The sequence below is a fragment of the Scyliorhinus torazame genome, chromosome 10, assembly GCF_047496885.1.
Source record: "Scyliorhinus torazame isolate Kashiwa2021f chromosome 10, sScyTor2.1, whole genome shotgun sequence".
Classification (NCBI taxonomy): domain Eukaryota; kingdom Metazoa; phylum Chordata; class Chondrichthyes; order Carcharhiniformes; family Scyliorhinidae; genus Scyliorhinus; species Scyliorhinus torazame.
Window position 1 is genome coordinate 82196522 of NC_092716.1, and position 19773 is coordinate 82216294.

Sequence of the window (19773 nt, forward strand, 5' to 3'; positions counted from 1 at the left end):
ACGAGGCACGGAACCGCATTTTGAGAAGACCTGTGCACCGCTCAATGACAGCCTGGGTGGCCATATGGGACTCATTGGATCGGGTCTCTGTGTCGGTCTTCGGCCTCCGTACTGGCCTCATTAGCCAGGTCCTTAGTGGGGGCCACTTATCCCCTAGAGCCAGCCGCCCATCCTTGGGTGGTCCTCGAAGAGGCCGAGGATGACCGACTGCCCCAGGATGTAGCTGTCGTGGATACTCCCTGGGAAGAGTGAACACATGCATGACCTTCATGGGATGGTCATGCATGAGCTGTATGTTCTGGGAGTGGAACCCCTTCCTACTAATGTAGGGCACTCCTACCCCCACTCCCAGCATATTAGAGTGAGACCGCTAGTCTCACTCTAATATGAATTTCTTGAGGTACCCAAGGCATTGGGATCTAACCCCTTTGCCTCGGAGACTTCGGGCGAGTGCCGTTCAGTATTGGTCTTCACAAGCGGGGACCAGATGGAATGACAGTCGTGGGGGTCTCCCAAGGGATAGAAGGCCCCCAGGTTCTCACCCCTGTGGGCAAGGTGACACCAGAAGTGGTACATTGGCAGTGCCATCTGGGTGCAAGCCTGGCACTGCCAAAGTGCTCAGATTGCACTGCCAGCTAGCAGGGGCAACAGCAGGGTTCCGGCTATTGATTTCCTGCGCAGTGGATCGGGCCCACAGATGTCCTGCGTGGTTGCGATGGGGTGTGTGGGGCCCCGAGGACCCCCTTATGGGTGCATTGGGGCTTTAGGGGGGTTTGCGGGTCGTGTCAAGTGTCGCGAGATTGGGACACCATTTAATAATGGCGTCCTGATCGCTCCTTACACTGAAGAGTTCAGGCGAGTGGAGCTCCTCAGTGCAGGAAACTGGACACAGTGCAGCTTCATCACGGAGCTCCCCGCTGAGGCCCCAAATCGAACCAGAGTCCCGGTAGATACTATTGTGTTTCTCTGTGCTGCGAGCGCCGGGAAACATCCGACTAAATGCCCTTGTCCCGGGACTCTGTTCCGATTTGCTTACATTGTGCCCTACGTGTGTATATAAGGCTGAGGTAAATAGATTCTTGAAGTGTTATGGTGAAAGGGCAGGAAAGTGGATGTGAGGAATGTCAGATCAGCCATGATCCTATTGAATGGCCTACTCATGTTCCTATTTTGTATGGTGTTATATGTTCACAAGTGCTTAATTTAAATTTATGAACCTGCAATGTGTTTACACACTCCCTTATGAATGATTGGTGGCTTTATATCATTATAAAAATGTGACATGGTGTTCCGAGGTGGTAAAACAGCCTGGGAGCAAGATTAACTACAGGTCAGACATGACAGGCATGATCTTCAATCACGCTTCATGGCATATGACGACAAACACATCAGACATCAGGCTATTAAACAACCCAAGGATGATCAACCAGCATTGTGGTGACCCTATGTGACATGGGAAAAGCTGGGAGAGAGTGTGTGTATCCATAAATTAAGACAATAGAAAATATAAAAAATAAAATAGAAAGAGAAAATGCCGGAAGTACTCAGCAAATCAGACAGCATCTGTGGACAGAACATTTTTGTGTTAATTCAGATTTACAGAATCTGGAATGCTTTGCTTTTGCATTGAAATGGAAAATAACATCAGGTAAAGTACTATTCAGGTACATCCATGTACTTACTGTTAAAACTTTGCTTAAGTAAATAAAGAGCAGCACAGTCAGGGACTGTAAGCATTTCTTTCACATGGAAAAAATGAAGAGGCTAATCTCACTTGTGTTCATTTTTTTCAATCTTTTGATTTTTAACCATTGAGTTCAACTTCTGTGCCTATTGTGTTGAATTTCCTGCTGTTTAATCACTGCAAACTAATACAACAATCAGTCTCAGTAGGTTTACAATACCTTGGACTGTTTGGCAATATTGTGAATGAGAAAATTTGTCCTAACATTGTCCACATTTGGCACTAGGATAGATCCATATTCTGGAGTGGTATCTACAGGATAAATGTACTCCTCCACCTGTGTCCTCCAGTGTAACCAGTTCCCTGTTGTAAAATGAAAACATCTTTAAGAATTGCTTAATGTAATTAAGATCCAAAATGTTTGATAAACAAAGAAACACAACTGCAATAGTTTGATTGGAAAGTAGTTCATTTTAATTGTGTTGCTTAACTCTCTAATCAACTTGCAGGATTAAAGCAATTATTAAATTCACAATGATGTTTTACCCTCACGTTAAACAAGCAGTATCGATACTTGGACCTTCCATAATCGCTCACATCCAAACTTTTCAACATTCAACATACTTCTATTGGGAAAAACATGTATTGCTGTTTTCAGAATAAAACGGAAAGTATTAAACACCCTCGTTAAGATGAACTAAATTTAAAAAATGAAACTCTCTTCGGGTTGACCTGTTTGAACAAAGGTTTTCCTCTCAGCAATTGTCGGTTCCACTTTGCCTTTACAAAAGCTTCAGGGGTCCAAGTGAGTACAAGTCACACTTGCACTGGGTAAGGGGCTAAAATATCGGTGGGCCAGATTATAACCATGCTAAGATTTGGGTTGACACTTTAAATTTTCTGCATGTTGTCCCTACTCTCCCAATATCAAGGGTATATGTTGGGGGAGGTTCTCAGACCTCTCCAGAATGTCCATCCCTGTATCCCCTTGAAAAGCCTCAGTACAGCCCATACCAATTGAAACCTGACATCTAACGGTCAAACTTTCACCAGATTTAAATGATTAATCCCAAAGAAGACTGATCACCATCTATAACTGGAGTGCCTGTTGTGGGATCCAAGGAATTTATTTATTCTTCCTTCACCCCATTTGGATTTCTGGAGAACTCTGCCCCAACTTGGAAGGGCAGGCCAGCTTGGGTCAGGCATGCGATCTGACCTTGTTGCTGTTGGTGGCCCACTCCAGTCGCACTAGCTCCCATCGCAGGAAATTGGGTTTTACAACCACAATTTTCCACCATAATTATCAGGTTTTAAGTTCTGCTGATGTACTTGAATATTCAAAGAGACTCACCATCAGGTCCCACAAGGTAGTCGAACATTGTGCCTTCACCGTCTAAAGAAATTTCAGGCATATCCAATTTGGTGTAAGTATGATTTCTCAGCCAATACTCCATCTTTCTTCTGTCATCTAGCTCAAGAGTAGCACCAATACTCCACATGAGGCCAAAGATAAACAATCGCGCGAGATTCTGTCGGTCCAACTCACCAATATGTTCCTGGAGTATCAGGCAGAGAAACAATGATAATGTGAAGATTAGGCTCGGTTTAAAATAGAGGCCTGATAACATCTTGATATCCCCAGACCACTAATAATGTTGACACCGATTATAAAACTCAAGGGTTACTGCTCCAAACATCGCTAGTAGCTTGGCTCATCAACTGTGGTTGCATGTATTAATTGTATAAACTTTTGTATAACCTGTGCCAATTTCAGAAAAGACTTTCAGGAACACTTGGGAAGTTGATCTATTTCCACACAATGGGAGGCTTTTACCGATATTAAAGTGTCTTCTCATTAGGGTTAGCTCTTTGGGTTCTTTGGTAGCCTCTGAAGTCTATTAGAAGTCAAAGGAAAATTAAACCTGTAGCACAATCAATCACTCACGAGACGAGATGAGAAGGAGTCAAACGATGGCTTTATTACGCAGACTTGTTCCCCAGCAGCACAGTTACAGAATGCGGCTGCTGGGAGAACCCGGGCTCTTATACTCCGCCTTACTATGTGGAGCCAGTAGGCGGCTGATCCAATCGGGACCCAGCGTCTATCCACCAATAGCCTCTTGGCATCACAGGGTACCGTAATACCCCTAATACATACCACCACATTCACCCCTTGTTAAAAAAGATCCCGGCGGGGGTAGTGGGCCGTATGGTGGTAGGGGTTTACAGAGTCGGTACTTAGGATGCCGCTAACACGGCATCGATATGCTCCGATTTCAACTACCAATACTATTTACAATGCCACTTTTACTGGGCAACTGAATTATTTACAGAGGCATTTCTTGCTTTGTTCTACGGATTTGATGAGTCGAATGGGTGCCCTGGTCGTCCTCCCCGATCGTCTCAGCCCCGGTGGTGATGCAGTTGCTGGTTTGGGCACCGTCATCTCTGGGAGCGTAGCGATGTCTCTTCCTGCTCCACTACCCCTAGGCGGGGCCGGAGGAAGGACCGATCCACCCGGGAAGGGGGTGGCTATGGGGTGCGCCGGTGGGAGGGAGGGGGTGATTGGTGTTGAGGGGGGGTGTGGAGCTCCGGCGGGTGCCTGGTCCCGCAGGGAGACCGCGTCCTGTCAGCCTTCGGGGTACGCCACGTAGGCGTATTGAGGGTTCGCGTGGAGGAGATGAACCCTCTCGACCAACGGGTCCGATTTGTGCGTCTGCACATGTTTTCAAAGCAGGATGGGTCCCGGGGCTGCCAGCCAGGTCGGAAGTGACGTTCCGGAGGAGGACTTGCTAGGGAAGGCCAGGAGGCGTTCGTGAGGTGTTTGATTCGTTGTTGTACAGAGCAGTGACCGGATGGAGTGGAGGGCGTCCGGGAGGACTTCCTGCCAGCGGGAGACTGGGAGATTTCTGGACCGTAGGGCAATGCCTTTGCTGAGCAGGAATTGACGCAGTTCGTCGCTCATGAAGGAGGACCCCCTATCGCTCTGTATGTAGGCGGGGAAACCGAACAGTGTAAAGTTGGTGCCGAGGGCTCTAATGACCGTGGCCGCTGTCATGTCGGGGCAGGGGATGGCGAAAGGGAACCGGGAGTATTCGTCAATCACGTTCAGGAAGTATGTATTGCAATCGGTGGAGGGGAGGGGGCCTTTGAAGTCCAGACTGAGGCGCTCAAAGGGACGGGAAACCTTTATCAGGTGCGCTTTATCTGGCTTGTAGAAATGCGGTTGCACTCTTTGCAGATTTGGCAGTTCCTGGTGGCTGTCTTGACCTCCTCGATGGAGTAGGGCAGGTTGCAGGTCTTTACGAAGTGATAGAACCGAGTGACCCCCGGGTGGCAGAGGTCCTCGTGGAGGGTACAGAGACGGTCCACTTGTGCGTTGGCACATGTGCCACGGGATAGGACATCGGAAGGCTCGTTCAGCTTTCCGGGACGATACAAGATCTCATAGTTATAGGTGGAGAGTTCTATCCTCCACCGCAGGATCTCGTCGTTTTTTATCTTGCCCCGCTGTGCATTATCGAACATGAAGGCAACCGACCGTTGGTCAGTGGGGAGAGTGAATCTCCTACCGGCCAGGTAATGCCTCCAATATCGCACAGCTTCCACTATGGCCTGGGCCTCCTTTTCCACTGAGGAGTGGCTTTTCTGAAGCGTGGAGGGTGCGTGAAAAAAAGGCCACGGGTCTGCCCGTTTGGTTGAGGGTGGCCGCCAGAGCTACGTCGGACACGTTGCTCTCGACTGGAAGGGGAGGGACTCGTCGATGGCGCGCATCGTGGCCTTTGCAATGTCTGCTTTGATGCGGCTGCAGGCCTGATGGGCCTTTGTCGACAGGGGAAAGACCGTGGACTGAATTAGCAGTCGGGCCTTGTCCGCGTAGTTGGGGACCCACTGGGCGTAACAACTGAAAAACCCGAGGCAGCGCTTCAGGGCCTTGGGGCAGTGAGGGAGGTGGAATTCCATAAGGGGGGCGCATGCGTTCAGGGTCGGGGCCTATAACTCCATTTCGCACTATGTAGCCGAGGATGGCTAGGCGGTCGGTGCTAAATATGCATTTATCCTTATTATACGTCAAGTTAAGGATTTTCGCGGTCTGGAGAAATTTCCGAAGGTTGATGTCGTGGTCCAGCTGGTCATGGCCGTAGATGGTGACGTTATCCAGGTACGGGAACGTTGCACGTAAGCCGTGCCGGTCAACCATTTGGTCCATCTCGCGTTGGAAGACCGAGACCCCATTAGTGACACCAAAGGGAACCCTTAAAAATTGGTAGAGCCGCCCATCTGCTTCGAAGGCAGTGTACTTGCGGTCACTAGTACGGAGGGGTAGCTGATGGTAAGCGGACTTGAGATCCACCGTAGAGAAGACCTTGTATTGCGCGATCCTGTTCACCAGGTCGGATATGCGGGGGAGAGGGTACGCATCCAGCTGCGTAAACCTGTTGATGGTCTGACTGTAGTCAATGACCATCCTATGTTTCTCCCCGGTCTTCACAACCACTACTTGAGCTCTCCAGGGACTGTTGCTAGCTTCAATGACCCCTTCCCATGACCCCTTCCCTCAGTAGCCTTTGGACCTCTAACCTGATGAAGGTCTGGTCCTGGGCACTGTACCGTCTGCTCCTGTGACGGGTTTGCAATCCGGGGTGAGGTTCGCAAACAGGGAAGGCGGGTCGACCTTAAGGGTCGCGAGGCCGCAGACAGTAAGGGGAGGTATAGGGCCACCGAATTTGAAGGTCAGGCTTTGCAAGTTACATTGGAAGTCCAACCCCAGGAGTGTAGCCGCGCAGAGGTGCGGCAGGACATAAAGGCGGAAATTGTTGAATTTCCTGCCTTGGACAGTGAGGTCTGCTAGGCAAAACCCCTTTATCTCCACTGAGTGTGACCCGGAGGCCAGGGAGATTCTTTGGTTTACAGGGTGGGTAAAAAGTGAACAGCGCCTGACCGTGTTGGGGTGTATAAAGCTCTCCGTACTCCCAGAGTCGATCAGGCAAAAGGTCTCGTGGCCGTTGATGAACACCGTCGTCGTTGCAGTTGCGAGTGCCCGAGGTCGATTTTGGTCCAACGTCACCGAGGCCAGATGGAGCAGTTGCGGGTTGTGAACGGGCAGCGTGTAGTCGGCCATGCTGGGGGCCTGGGGCCCCATCCAAGATGGCGTCTCCCATGGATCCCACATGGTGGTCAGGGATGGACAAAATGGCGGCGGGGATGGACAAAATGGCGGCGCCCATCCGTCCAGCGTGGTGTCCGAGGGGGCAAGATGGCCGCGCCCTTGGGTCGGACGTGGCCCTAGGATAGGGGGGTGGTGGTGAGTGCTGGCCGCCTAGGGCCCGAGGGGAAGATTGCCGCGGCGGTCCGGAGTCGCTGGAGACCGCGGCCACGGCTCGTGCTTGGCAGACCCCCACAAAATGGCCCTTCTTGCCGCACCCTTTGCAGGCGGCGGTGCGGGCCGGGCAGCGCGTGCGGGGATGCTCCGCCTGCCCGCAGAAGAAACAGCGGGGCCCAACGGAGTTAGCGGGCCATCTTCCAGCGCAGGCCTGCGGGGACACGGGGAAAGTCAGTGGGGCTGCCGCTGCGGGATGCCACGCAGCCCAGGGGGCCGCCGCGCGTTTCTGGAGGCAACATCCATGGACCTTGCCAGAGCCCGTGCTTCACTCAGTCCCAGGGTGTCCTTTTCTAAAAGTCTTTGGCGGATCTCAGAGGAGCTCATACCTGCTATGAACGCATCCCGGATTAGAAGTTCCATGTGCTCGCTGCCCGAAACTTGCGGGCAGCCACAATTTCTGCCCAGCACCAGTAACGCCCGGTAGACGTCCTCCAGCGATTCCCCGGGACTTTGCCATCTAGTTGCAAGCAGGTGACGTGCGTAGACCTGGTTTACAGGACGCATATAATGTCCTTTTAACAGTTCGATCGCAGCATCGTAGTCCTCCGCCTCCTCGATGATGGTGAAGATTCCAGGGCTTACTCTCGAGTGCAGGAGATGCAGTTTCTGTTCTCCTTAGGGGGTGCCTCCGGCCGTCTCGAGGTAGCCTTTAAAACACGCCAGCCTGTGCTTAAATATCGCCGCCGAGTTCTCCACGTGGGGGCTGAGTTGTAGACACTCCGGCATAATTCGGCGATCCATTCTTTCAGCTTAAGAGTAGTCTATTAAATTGATGCACGATCAATTAAACCCAAAGACGAGGTTGTATCATAACTGAAGGCTTTAATAGAGTAGATCTGTTCCCCAGCAGCTTCGGTACAGAATGAGGGCTGCTGGGACGGCACCGGTTCTTATACCCCGCCTGTCAGGGCGGAGCTACATACCAAACAGCCAATGGTAAACTCCTAGGTTTACCTAATGGTCTACAGCCTCTCGGGTACTGCAATACCTGATAATACCACACTGTGCAATCCGATTGACCATGTCGGATATGCGGGGAGAGGGTACGCATCCAGCTGCGTGTACCTATTGATGGTTTGACTATAGTCTATGACCATACTCTGCTTCTCCCCGGTCTTTACAACTACCACCTGAGCTCAGCAGGGACTATTGCTGGCCTGGATTATGCCTTCCCTCAGCAGCTGCTGGACTTCTGACCGGATAAAGGTTCGGTCCTGGGTACTGTACCGTCTGCTCCTAGTGGCGACTGGTTTGCAATCCGGGGTGAGGTTCGCAAACAGGGAAGGCGGGTCGACCTTGAGGGTTGCGAGGCTGCAGATAGTGAATGGGGGTATAGGGCCGCCGAATTGAAATTCTGGATGTTGCACTGAAAATCCAACCCCAGGAGTGTGGCAGCGCAGAGGTGGGGGGGGACGTAAAGCCAGTAGTTCTTGAACTCCCTCCCCTGCACCGTGAGGTTCGCAATGCAGAACCCTTTGATCTCTACAGAATGGGACCCTGCCACCAGAAATATTTTTTGATTACTCGGGTGGATCGGAAGGGAACAGCGTCTTACCGTATCGGGATGTATAAAACTCTCTGTGCTCCCAGGGTCGATCAGGCAGGGCGTCTCGTACCCGTTTATGAATACCATCGTTGTTGCCGTTTGGAGCGTTCAGGGCCGTGACTGGTCCAGGGTCACCGAAGCCAGTCGCAGTTGCTGCATTGGGGCGTTTTCTTCAGGCCCCATGGGGCCGTCCATCCCGGGGTCCTTAGCCGTCAGGCAAGATGGCGGTATCCACAGGTCGCACACGGTCGGGGGTGGACAAGATGGCGCCGCCCATTGATCGCACGTGGCCGGAGGAGCTCAAAATGGCGGCGCACATCCCTCCCGCATGGAGTCCGGGACCCAAGATGGCGGCGCCCGGTGGCCGCACATGGATCGTTGGGGGGGGTTGAGGTTGGGGTCCTGGTTCTCCCCCGGAGATTGCGGCGACCCCCCGGGCCTGGCACACTGCTACAAAGTGCCCCTTTTTGCCGCACCCTTTACAGAGGGCTGAGTGGGCCAGGCAGCGCAGTCAGGGGTGTTTCGCCTGCCCACAAAAGTAGCAGCGGGGCCCACCCGGGTGATCTGGCGCTCTGGCAGCACAGGCCTGTGGGGGAGCGGGGGGTGCCGGGGGTTCGGTCGCGGTGGGGGTCCACGGTGCCCAAGGGGCTGCCGCGCGGTCGGGGGCGTAGGCACGGGCGTTCTGCGATGCCACATCAAACGGGGCCGCGAGGGCCGATGCCTCCTTGAGGCCCAGTGAGTCTCTTTCCAGCAATCGCTGGCGAATTTGGGACGAAAGCAAACCTGCCATGAAAGCATCTCGAACCAGTAGCTCCGTGTGTTCGTTAGCTGAAACCGATTGGCAGTTGCAGTTTCTCCCCAGTATTAACAGTGCACTGTAGAATTCGTCCAGCGATTCCCCGGGGATTTGCCGCCTCGTCGCGAGCTGGTGGCGTGCGTAGACCTGGTTGACAGGCTGAATGTAGATTCCTATCAGCATGGCGAGCGCTGCCTGGAAATCGTCCGCGTTCTCTATAAGAGTGTAGATTTCCGGGCTCACCCTGGAATGCAGGACCTGCATTTTCTGGTCTTCTGTAGGTACGCCGGGGGCCGTTCGGAGGTATCCATGAAAACACGCTAACCAGTGTTTAAAAGTGGCCGCTGAGTTTGCCGCGTGGGGGCTGATTCGCAGACCCTCCGGAATGATTCGGAGTTCCATGTCCTTTAAAGTCTGCGTAATAAATTGTAGCACAATCAATCACTCACGAGACAAGATGAGAAGGAGTCAAACTATGGCTTTATTACACAGACTTGTTCCCCAGCAGCACAGTTACAGAATGCGGCTGCTAGGAGAACCCGGGCTCTTATACTCCGCCTTACTGGGTGGAGCCAGTAGGCGGCTGATCCAATCGGGACCCAGCGTCTATCCACCAATAGCCTCTCGGCATCACAGGGTACCGTAATGCCCCTAATACATACCACCACAAAACCCAAAGGTGATATATAGCAGGTAGCTGAATTGATATCACTCAAAGTCAAAATTACACCCAATCACTTCCTGGTTTGGAAAGTTATCCCTTTTTTGTACAAAATTTACTGAAATCAGTCACAATACTGGTGTAAATGGCAGGATTTCTTGAACAGCAGCCTCCCTCTGATTATCCTGCCATTTTCCTACATGCATCACTTTGGGGGCACGGATTATGCCAGTAGCCATGTCTCTTAGAACTAAGTGTGTCTCTTAAAATGGGAGTAAGTCTAGTTTATGCCCCAATTTCTAGTCCCCTATTCCTGAACTACACCTTTTCTGCACCAAAGAAATGGGAATAATGGGTTCTCATCAGTGCAGATAATAAGACAATAAAAAGAAAAGATTGTGATTTGAACTTGCAGGTGCAAGTCTGGTGTGCAGTAACATTGAATTATTAAGAGACAGCTTCAGGGTCAGGGTAAATGGATCCTGCTAAAACACACCTCATTATGCACTATTGCAGGACCAATGATTATTGACATAGTCCTTTTCCCAATAAAAAGCCATATTTAATCCCAACAACCAGTATTTGAGAACTCAGGTTTAAATATATACCTTGGATGGTAGGAGTCCCTGCAGCATGTTAATACTTTGCATAATGACCAAAGCTTCAAGCACTTTCATCTTTTGATTTAAGGACTGTATGCTAAAGCGGTAAAGCTCTGGGAACACAGCTGCGTACAACCCTTTGAGAATTTCAGCTTCATGATGTGACCGTAACTTTAACCAACTCTGATAGAAGAAAAATAATGAAATTATGTGTACAGTCTGCTATAAGAATTTCTCAACAAAAACGTTTTAGATCTTAAACAGTCAGCAAATTAAATGTTGCGATGACCATCCACTTAAGAGTTACACTCACACAAGTCCAACACTTGATCAAATCGAACAATGTGAATTTGTACAATTCTCAATAGCTTTTTAAAAAAGTATAAGTACAATCATCTTATTAGTGGAATACACATGCCCCCATTTTGCACCATTTCTAAATCAACCACTTGCATGGGTTTTCTGGATTTCCACATTTGTATCAAAATGAGCAAAATACGCCAGAATAAAGGCAAAGATTAATGAATTCTCCATGATTCTAATTGCAAAACTGAATGAAACTTTCTGATTCCCGCTCAAAGTACAAGTCACTGACCTCTAAGATAGGCCTCCAATCAAGCACAGAAGAACTCATGTACACCATTCCATTCCTGGAGACAGTGGCAGGAGATGCATTGTCAATGTTGTGTGGCTCAAACACTATTTTGCAGTTTTGGGCCATTGGAATACGATCTCCATTTGCCAGCGTGAGTGTCTTGTTGTCATCGAGGACAGAATTAAGATTTTCTATCCAAATAGCATCAACAGGGCCATCTAGTACGAGCCAAATGTGTTCACCTGCAACATGTTCAATATTGACTTAAATGGGGAAACAAATAGCACAATCACCACGACATAACAGCAAGGCTGCTGGAATCATAACATTTCTCTGAAATACTTACATGAGGCGGGATTCTCTGATAATGAGGCTAAGTATTGACGCCGTCGGAAACGCCGTCGCGTTTCCCGACGGCGTCAACATGGCCTCAGGATCAGCAATTCTGGCCACTACGGGGGGGGGGCCAGCACGGCACTGGAGCGACCCTTGCCGCTCCAGCTGCTGCTGATCCCAGTGTCAATTGGGCGCCGAGGGTCCGCGCATGCGCAGTGGCACTGGCGCCAACACGCGCGTTTGCAGTGGCTCCCTCACGGTGCCGTCCCTGAAGCAACATGGCGTAGGGGTAAAGGGCCGGCAAGGAAGAAAGGAGGCCCCCAGCCCGAGAAGCCGGCCCGCCGATCGGTGGGCCCCGATCACGTGCTAGGCCACAACGGAGGCACCCCCCCGTGGTCGGACCCCCTCTCTCCCCCCCACAGGCCTGCCCTGGGACCTTCCACGCCAAGGTCCCGCTGGCTAGGAACAGGTTAGAACAGCGGCGGCAGGACTCAGGATTTTTGTTATCGCCGCTCGGCCCATCCCGGGTCGAGAATCGGCGGGGGGGGTGGTTCGCGTAGAGCGGCCCCCGACCGGCATCGCGCCGACCACGCCGGCGTCACTGGCACCCATTCTCCGCTCCGTGGGGAATCACGTCCCGGCGACGGGGCGGCATGGCGCAATTCGCGCCAATTCTCCAGCACGTCCCATGGCTGAGAGAATCCCGCCCATGGTTCCTGCTACTTAGTGGTAAATACTTGCATGCAATTAATATCCATGTGTGTAGTTCAATTTAAGGGCATGAATTCCTATAAATATGAATATGTTTACATTTTTTACATATTTTAAACAAAACTACAAATGTTGGAACCTCTGCATTACCTAGCTGTAGCGCACAAAGACTCTATGAGACGAATAGAGTGAAGTCGATGAGGCTTTGTTAAGCGTGTCTGTTCCCCAGCAGCTCGATAGTAAACTGGCCTGCGGGGGAAGACTCCGGCTTCTTATACTCCGCCTTCAGGGCGGAGCTTGAGGTCAACGGCCAACCAGGACCCGGGATCTGTCAGCCAATGACATTAGGGCTTCCAGTCCCACATGACCCCCAATACATACTACCACATTCACCCCTTGTCAAAAATGAACCCGGCGGGGTGATGCTTCGTATGGTGGTAAGGGTTTACAGGGCTGGTCCTGGGAGGATAAAACATTCACCTGGCAATACAGTATTGGACAATTTCGTCCTGTTGCAACTATTTACAGAGGGTATAGGAAGAAAAGTAAAATGTTCTTGTGAACAGTCCATATTTGTGTTACATCGACGCCACGAGTCGGTCGGGCGGTCTGGTCGTCCGTGTCGATCGCCTCGGCCCCGGCGGTGGTGGTGGTGCTTGTACCAGTGTTGTCGCCTCCAGGAGCCGTACGGTTTCAGCTGTCTGTGCAAAAGGGAGGGGGACCGATCCTCCTGGGAAGGGGGCGGTCGCGGGGTGCGGCGGTGGCAGGAAGGGGGGGGTTGGGTTGATGGTGTCGGGGGGGTGTGCGTGTTGCCGGCGGCGGGTCATACGTGGGCTGCGGGGAGGGGGGTTGGGGAGCGTAGGCGGCGTGCAGGGCTCCCAGTTCTCCCGGGACCGTGGTGGTCGGGACCCAGAGCGGCTGCGCCTGCGGGTCGTACATGGGGCGCTGGGGGGGTTGGGGCGCATAGACTGCTTGCAGGGCTCCCTGTGCTCCCGGGACGGCGGCGACCACGGGGGACCGGCACACAACCGCATAATGGCCCTTTTTCCCGCAGCTTTTGCAGATAGCTGCGCGGGCCGGGCAGCGCTGTCGGGGGTGTTTCGCCTGGCCGCAGAAATAACAGCGGGCGTCCTCGGTGCGACTCGGCGTTTGGACCGCGCAAGCCTCTGGGGTGTCCGGGGGGGGGGTAGGGGGTTTGCCGTGACGGGTACGTACGGGGCCCAATGGCCTGCCGCGTGGTCGGGGCCGTAGGTGCGGGTATTACGCGCGGCCACGTCTAGGGAGGCTGCTAGGGCCCGTGCCTCTGAGAGTCCTAGCGACTCTTTTTCTAGAAGTCTTTGGCGGATTTGGGAGGATTGCATACCTGCCACAAAAGCATCGCGCATTAACATGTCCGTGTGTTCGTTTGCGTTCACCGACGGGCAGCTGCAGGCTCGTCCCAAAATCAGCAGCGCGGCGTAGAACTCGTCCATCGATTCTCCGGGAGCTTGCCGTCTCGTCGCGAGCTGGTAGCGAGCGTAGATTTGGTTAACTGGGCGAACGTAGAGACTTCTGAGTGCTGCGAACGCCGTCTGGACATCGTCGGTGTCTTCAATGAGGGTGAAAATCTCCGTGCTCACCCTCGAGTGCAGGACCTGCAGTTTTTGTTCGTCTGAGACACAGCCGGTGGTCGTTCTGAGGTAGGCCTCGAAGCAAGTCTGCCAGTGTTTGAAGGCTGCTGCCGCGTTCACTGTGTGGGGGCTGATCCTCAGGCATTCTGGAATGATCCTGAGCTCCATAGTCCTTTTTAGGCACGCTTAATAAATTGTAGCGCACAAAGACTCCATGAGGCGAATAGAGTGAAGTCGATGAGGCTTTATTAAGCGTGTCTGTTCCCCAGCAGCTCGATAGTAAACTGGCCTGCGGGGGAAGACTCCGGCTTCTGAAGGCGGAGCTTGAGGTCAACGGCCAACCGGGACCCGGGATCTGTCAGCCAATGACATTAGGGCTTCCAGTCCCACATGACCCCCAATACATACTACCACACTAGCTTCATAACATTGTGTCATTGGTCGCTAGAATAGCAATGGGCTTTTCCATTTTCTCTCTCTGAGAGCATTTCCTAAAATACTACAATGTTAGTCCATCACAAGTTTTCCATGGAGGGTAAGGTTGAGCTGAAATTCCATTAATTCTTCGCAAACCCAACCTAATAGAAGAAGGCAGGACATGCAGGATGGAGGTCTTGTTGGTCTTATTCATTCCCGAGAGCACATCAGAAGGTTGCAGATTGAACGTTTTAAATTAGTAGTTTTATAAAAGAGATTGAATTCAATGCCTTAATACTTTGTAGACATGCTTTGTGGATCGCACCTCAGGCAATTTTCCAGTGTTGCACGTTTAGCTACCTTCCTTCCTACAAAAGGTCCAAGAAGTGCCATACTGGTTCCAGATTTAGTTAATTTGCCTGACCCCTCTCCTTGGCCCTTGTGCAATATCACAGTAACAAAGACACAACGGGATCACAGATATGTGGGGCCTTATGAATTACCATAGAATGGTGGCAGAAGGAGGAGCGTTGAAAAAAATAATCATTAATGAAAATCATACCAAGTTCGTTGGATCTGTGTAGAGACCATTTCTATATGCATCACAGTTAGCAACAGGCTCAAAGGGGTGTTCTCGCCCTACCGTAGGACTTGGAACCCCTTGTACTTACCTTCACCTTTAAATAATTATTACAACCTGGAGAACATATAATTTTCTATTTTGGCCAAAAAATGGGATATTTCAACTTGGAAAAATACAAATGCTTAGTGACAACATATACTAATTTATCGCCTGCAAATCAAATGGTTTGTTTTGGGCAGTATTTTACTGTCCCCCATCGGTAGGTTTGCAGGTGGGGGTGGGGAGGGGGCAGTAAAATTCCCCAGGTGACCTTTCCACTGCTTTCCCACCCACCCCTGACCTGTCTGCAAATTGTTGGGGGGCAGGAGGAGTCCAGGGACAAGAAGGAAGACTGACAGATCACTTTGCTCAGGAGTCGGCCATGAAAAGAGGTGGAACGCATGTCTTTATCACTTGCCCCCTTTTCAGATCCTCCTATGTGAGAGACAGGTATCTCGCCTGCAGACACTGAATGTTAAATGGCTGTGGGGCTGCCGGCGTTAGCAGGTGTTCCTTACCTGGTATATTGTTAGATTATTTGTAAAGAAATAGGAACTAATTATTGTGAGGGAGTAACTACGGCAAGCCACATTTACCCTGTGCTGCAGTCAGGTGCCAAGCAACAAGATTTCAGTCCACCAGTCACCTGGAGAGTTGTAAGAATTACACTCGATGAAGTTCCAACATTTTGGGGCTAAAAGTGGGATTAATTTGAATTTATGGGAACCGGAAGACATAACACCACTGGGTCTTCGGTTGATTGGATAGAAAATCCACCACCAGTAAAATTCTGCCCTATGGTTTAATAAACTTAAAATGATTAATTTACAATTCTTAAACTTTGGTGTTAATATTGTTGCACTTGTGAAAATGAAAATCGCTTATTGTCAGAAGTAGGCTTCAAATTAAGTCACTGTGAAAAGCCCCTAGTCGCCACATTCCGGCGCCTGTTCGGGGAGGCTGGTACGGGATTTGAACCCGCGCTGCTGGCCTTGTTCTGCTTTACAAACCAGCTGTTTAGCCCACTGTGCTAAACCAGCCTCTGCCACTTCAACTGCATGGACTGAAAAGGACATTATGTGCTGTACAAGTTACTGGCAGAATAAAACCAAAAGGGGGTCCAAATGTCATGAAACTCAACCCTGTATACATTCTTATATACAGATCATGAAAAATGGATATATGGGAGAATTATTTTAGACTCAACCCTAACCCTAACCTATTATAACATTTAAAATGACCATCAGAAAACAGTTGAGTTTTCTTCGAGATATTTTTGCAATATTTCTTCCTTGCAATATATTTGGGATATCTAATGCCATTATGATGTGCAATGAAATAAAACTCAATTGCCTGCAATTTCCATATGGGTACCATAATGTCTGTAGAATTTCAGGGCCAGTATACATTGAAAAACAAAAGTACCAAAAATTAGTTAACGTCGCTACCTGCCTGTAGAGCACTATTCATTTTATTTTCTAATACAAGAAAATTTCCTTGAAATACAAATATTAATTCATTAAGTAATCAAATCTTTCATGTGATTCTTCATTCCATTTGTCAGACTCATTCTTATACCTTTCTTGGCTCTGAGAGTCTTCCTCCACAGTGTAGAAAATATTCCATCGGTCCAGTCATTGGTCGCAACATCCAGACGACCAAACATTTGAGGGGCTGTAATTGCTTTGGGATTCATCCGCATCTCTCTGTGAGGCCTACCACACTCTGGGCAGTAAAAGGCAACAAATTAACTGAAATATCCACAAAACAGCCACTCGCAATAACTGCAGCAGAAATAACTTTTTTTTAAAAATAGATATAGTGTACCCAATTCATTTTTTCCAATTAAGGGGCAATTTAGTGTGGCCAATCTACCTAGCCTGCACATCTTTGGGTTGTGGGGGCAAAACCCACGCAAACACGGGGAGAATGTGCAAACTCCACATGGACAGTGACCCAGAGCCGGGATCAAACCTGGGACTCCGCACCGTGAGGCTGCAGGGCTAACCCACTGCACCACTGTGCTGCCCTGAGAAATAACATTTTAAAAGGTAGGCCAGACAACTGACTGATGGCAGTAATTTGGTGTAGCCTTTGTACCTCTGGAACAGGGGTGAAATTCCTGTCCAAACCTATGTGATTAAAATCTCTTTGTCAACTGTGACAAATCGAGAGTGAATTCAATTTTGACAAGCTCAAAGCAATTCCCATAGCAATAAATTAACAGAAATAAACTCATGATTTGATACAAAATAACAGTTTCACTAGAATGATTAATATGGAGATGGAAATTCCCATTGGTGCAGTTTACTCTTCTGAAATTGTCGTTCAGGTCGGTATTATACAAGTATCTCGGCATGATTTAACCAAATGGGAACAAAGTTGTATAACAACGCATGTTTACATTTACATTGCAATGTCTCGCGAGATCACGTTAGGGACGGGATTCTCCGACCACCCGCCGGGTCGGAGAATCGCTGGGGGGAGGCGTGAATCCCGCCCCTTCCGGCTGCCGAATTCTCCGGCGCCGGGGTTTTGGCGGGGCCGGGAATCGCGGTGCGCCGGTCGGCAGCTGCTGACAGCAGCCCCCCCCTGCCCCCCCCCCCCGGCGATTCCCCGGCCTGCGATGGGCCGAATGGGTCCCACCGGCGTAAATCAAAACAGGTCCTTACCGGCGGGACCTGTCTCCACAGGCGGCCTGCAGAGTCCTTAGGGGGGCGCGGGGGTATCCGCCCCCGGGGGGTGCCCCCATGGTGGCCTGGCCTGCGATTGGGGCCCACCAATTCGCGGGCAGGCCTGTGCTGTGGGGGCACTCTTTCCCTCCACATCGGCCGCTGTCAACCTCCGCCATGACCTGTGTGGAGAAGAACTCCCCTGCGCATGTGCTGGGATGACGCCAGCACACACTGGCGCTCCCGCGCATGCGCCAACTCGCGCCGGCTGGCAGAGGCCCTTCGGCATCAGTTGGCGTGACGCCAAGCCCTTTGGCGCCGGCTGGTGCGACGCCAAACTCTCCGGCGGAAGAGTGCGGAGGATTCGGCACCTTCGGGCGACCCGACGCCGGAGTGGTTCACGCCACTCCTCGGCGCCGGAGTGGCCCACCCTGCCGGTTCGCAGAGAATCCCGCCCTAGATCTCACGAGGTGCTGCGAGCCGGGTAGATCCCGGGAACGGGGTCTCCCAGTTTCTATCAGCCACGTTGCAATGTGGCATGCTGTCTTTCAGGCACAACATGGGAGTTTGATTGCGGCCTACGTCTAAGTGCACTGTACCGCACCTGAAATCCTCAATGCTGACACCGGGTGACAAGAATTAGAAAGCAATTCATTTTTCTGCATTAACTTGTATCTACCAACTACTGGTATAAGTAATAACAATAGTAAGTAGGATTTTACCAATCCCATGTCCCACTAGATCGAGCAACTGATTTCTCTCATATACCCAGATAACCTCCATCAGCCAAAATGTGTTGTGGCAGCATACACTTTGATGCTTGCTGTTTTCTGGAGCTATGAATACTGATGGTGGAGGTTCCAATTTTCTTTCCATCACATGGTTGGCCAGAAATCTTTCTGCCATTGGCATGCGTTGGAACAATTTGTAGATCGATACTCTACTGTTTTGTGGAATTATGAACACACCTTTCTTGGCCATCAAGTCCTGGAGTGGGACTTGAACTGTAACTTCCGTTTCAGAGGCAGGGATGAGACCCACTGCGCCACAAGACTGCCTCAACAAAGATCTTACTTCGCCAAATAATAACCTTGTTTGAGAGCAATTCGATCTTTCACATCCTTTCTGAACATTGCTCATGTCCTTTTCTGATTGTGGTTTATGCTCCTTAATAAAATTGTACAGGGTAACTCTGTACTGTGCAAATTTGTAACAAAAGTGAAAACAAATTTGCATGAAATTCATCTGTCTACCATTTTAACAAATACACAAATCCACTTCCAAATAATGTTGGTGCAAGTTCATGATGGGGAAAATAAGTATAAGCTGTAAATCATGAGACATGATGAAGCTTAAGCAAATGTAAATTGCTGATCACATAACCAGTAGAAGTTTAAACCATATTGTTATTTTAGTCATTTTACTACACATATTCTACTTTAACAATTTATTATATATCGGTGATTTTTAAAATTTTATTAAATTAGACATGTTCACACAATCTTTTGCTAGTAACTGCTATCAACCTGGAAAATCTTTACCTGTCATAGCTTTCATGAGGGTATGAATACAAGTTGTCTTTCCAGCACCACTTGGGCCCAGGGCCATCATACCATGCCGTACACGCTGAGTTTCAAACAGCTGGATAATCTTTAGTTTCCATGGTACATGTTTTACTAGACCTCCATCCTCAATCTGAAAACAAAGTCCTGAATAATTCCTGAATCTAGAATTAACACTTACTGACATCTAATTTTCACTGCTTGAATGGATTGAGCCTTTCAAAAATTATTCAATCAATCCCATTTACCAAACGCCATTTTGGTAACTGCCATCTAGTCCATCTACCAGATGTTTATTGTTATAGAATGTTGCCAAAAACTGCAATCATAGCTAACTGAAATAAATAGTTTGCACAGCAAACTATTTCAGTACCTGTTTGTCAATAGAAGCTTCAAACTGTGGATAACCAGCCTTGTCCAACTGAATGCCGGGAAACAAATCCTCTATCAGGCTGAGAAACAGTGGTTCATCCTCATCAATCTGGAACCAGAATTCAGAGTCTGAGAAAGTGAATTACTTGTATGAGCACCTCATATACACGTCCTGGTTGTGTTGCAGAAATTATTCCTCAG

At 50.0% G+C, this 19773-nt stretch overlaps 1 protein-coding gene across 1 annotated transcript in view; it reads right to left on the reverse strand.

Annotated features, from left to right (window-relative positions):
• Window positions 1–19773, reverse strand: part of LOC140430228 (dynein axonemal heavy chain 5-like) — a 502949-nt gene that overhangs the window by 245233 nt on the left and 237943 nt on the right. Inside the window, exons 40-46 of the mRNA XM_072517658.1 lie at window positions 19574–19681; window positions 19180–19333; window positions 16545–16691; window positions 11271–11512; window positions 10682–10858; window positions 3039–3243; window positions 1905–2047 (exon numbers count right to left, since the gene is read on the reverse strand). Coding sequence (XP_072373759.1) covers window positions 1905–2047; window positions 3039–3243; window positions 10682–10858; window positions 11271–11512; window positions 16545–16691; window positions 19180–19333; window positions 19574–19681 — 1176 coding nt within the window. The remainder of the gene's footprint in view (window positions 1–1904; window positions 2048–3038; window positions 3244–10681; window positions 10859–11270; window positions 11513–16544; window positions 16692–19179; window positions 19334–19573; window positions 19682–19773) is intronic.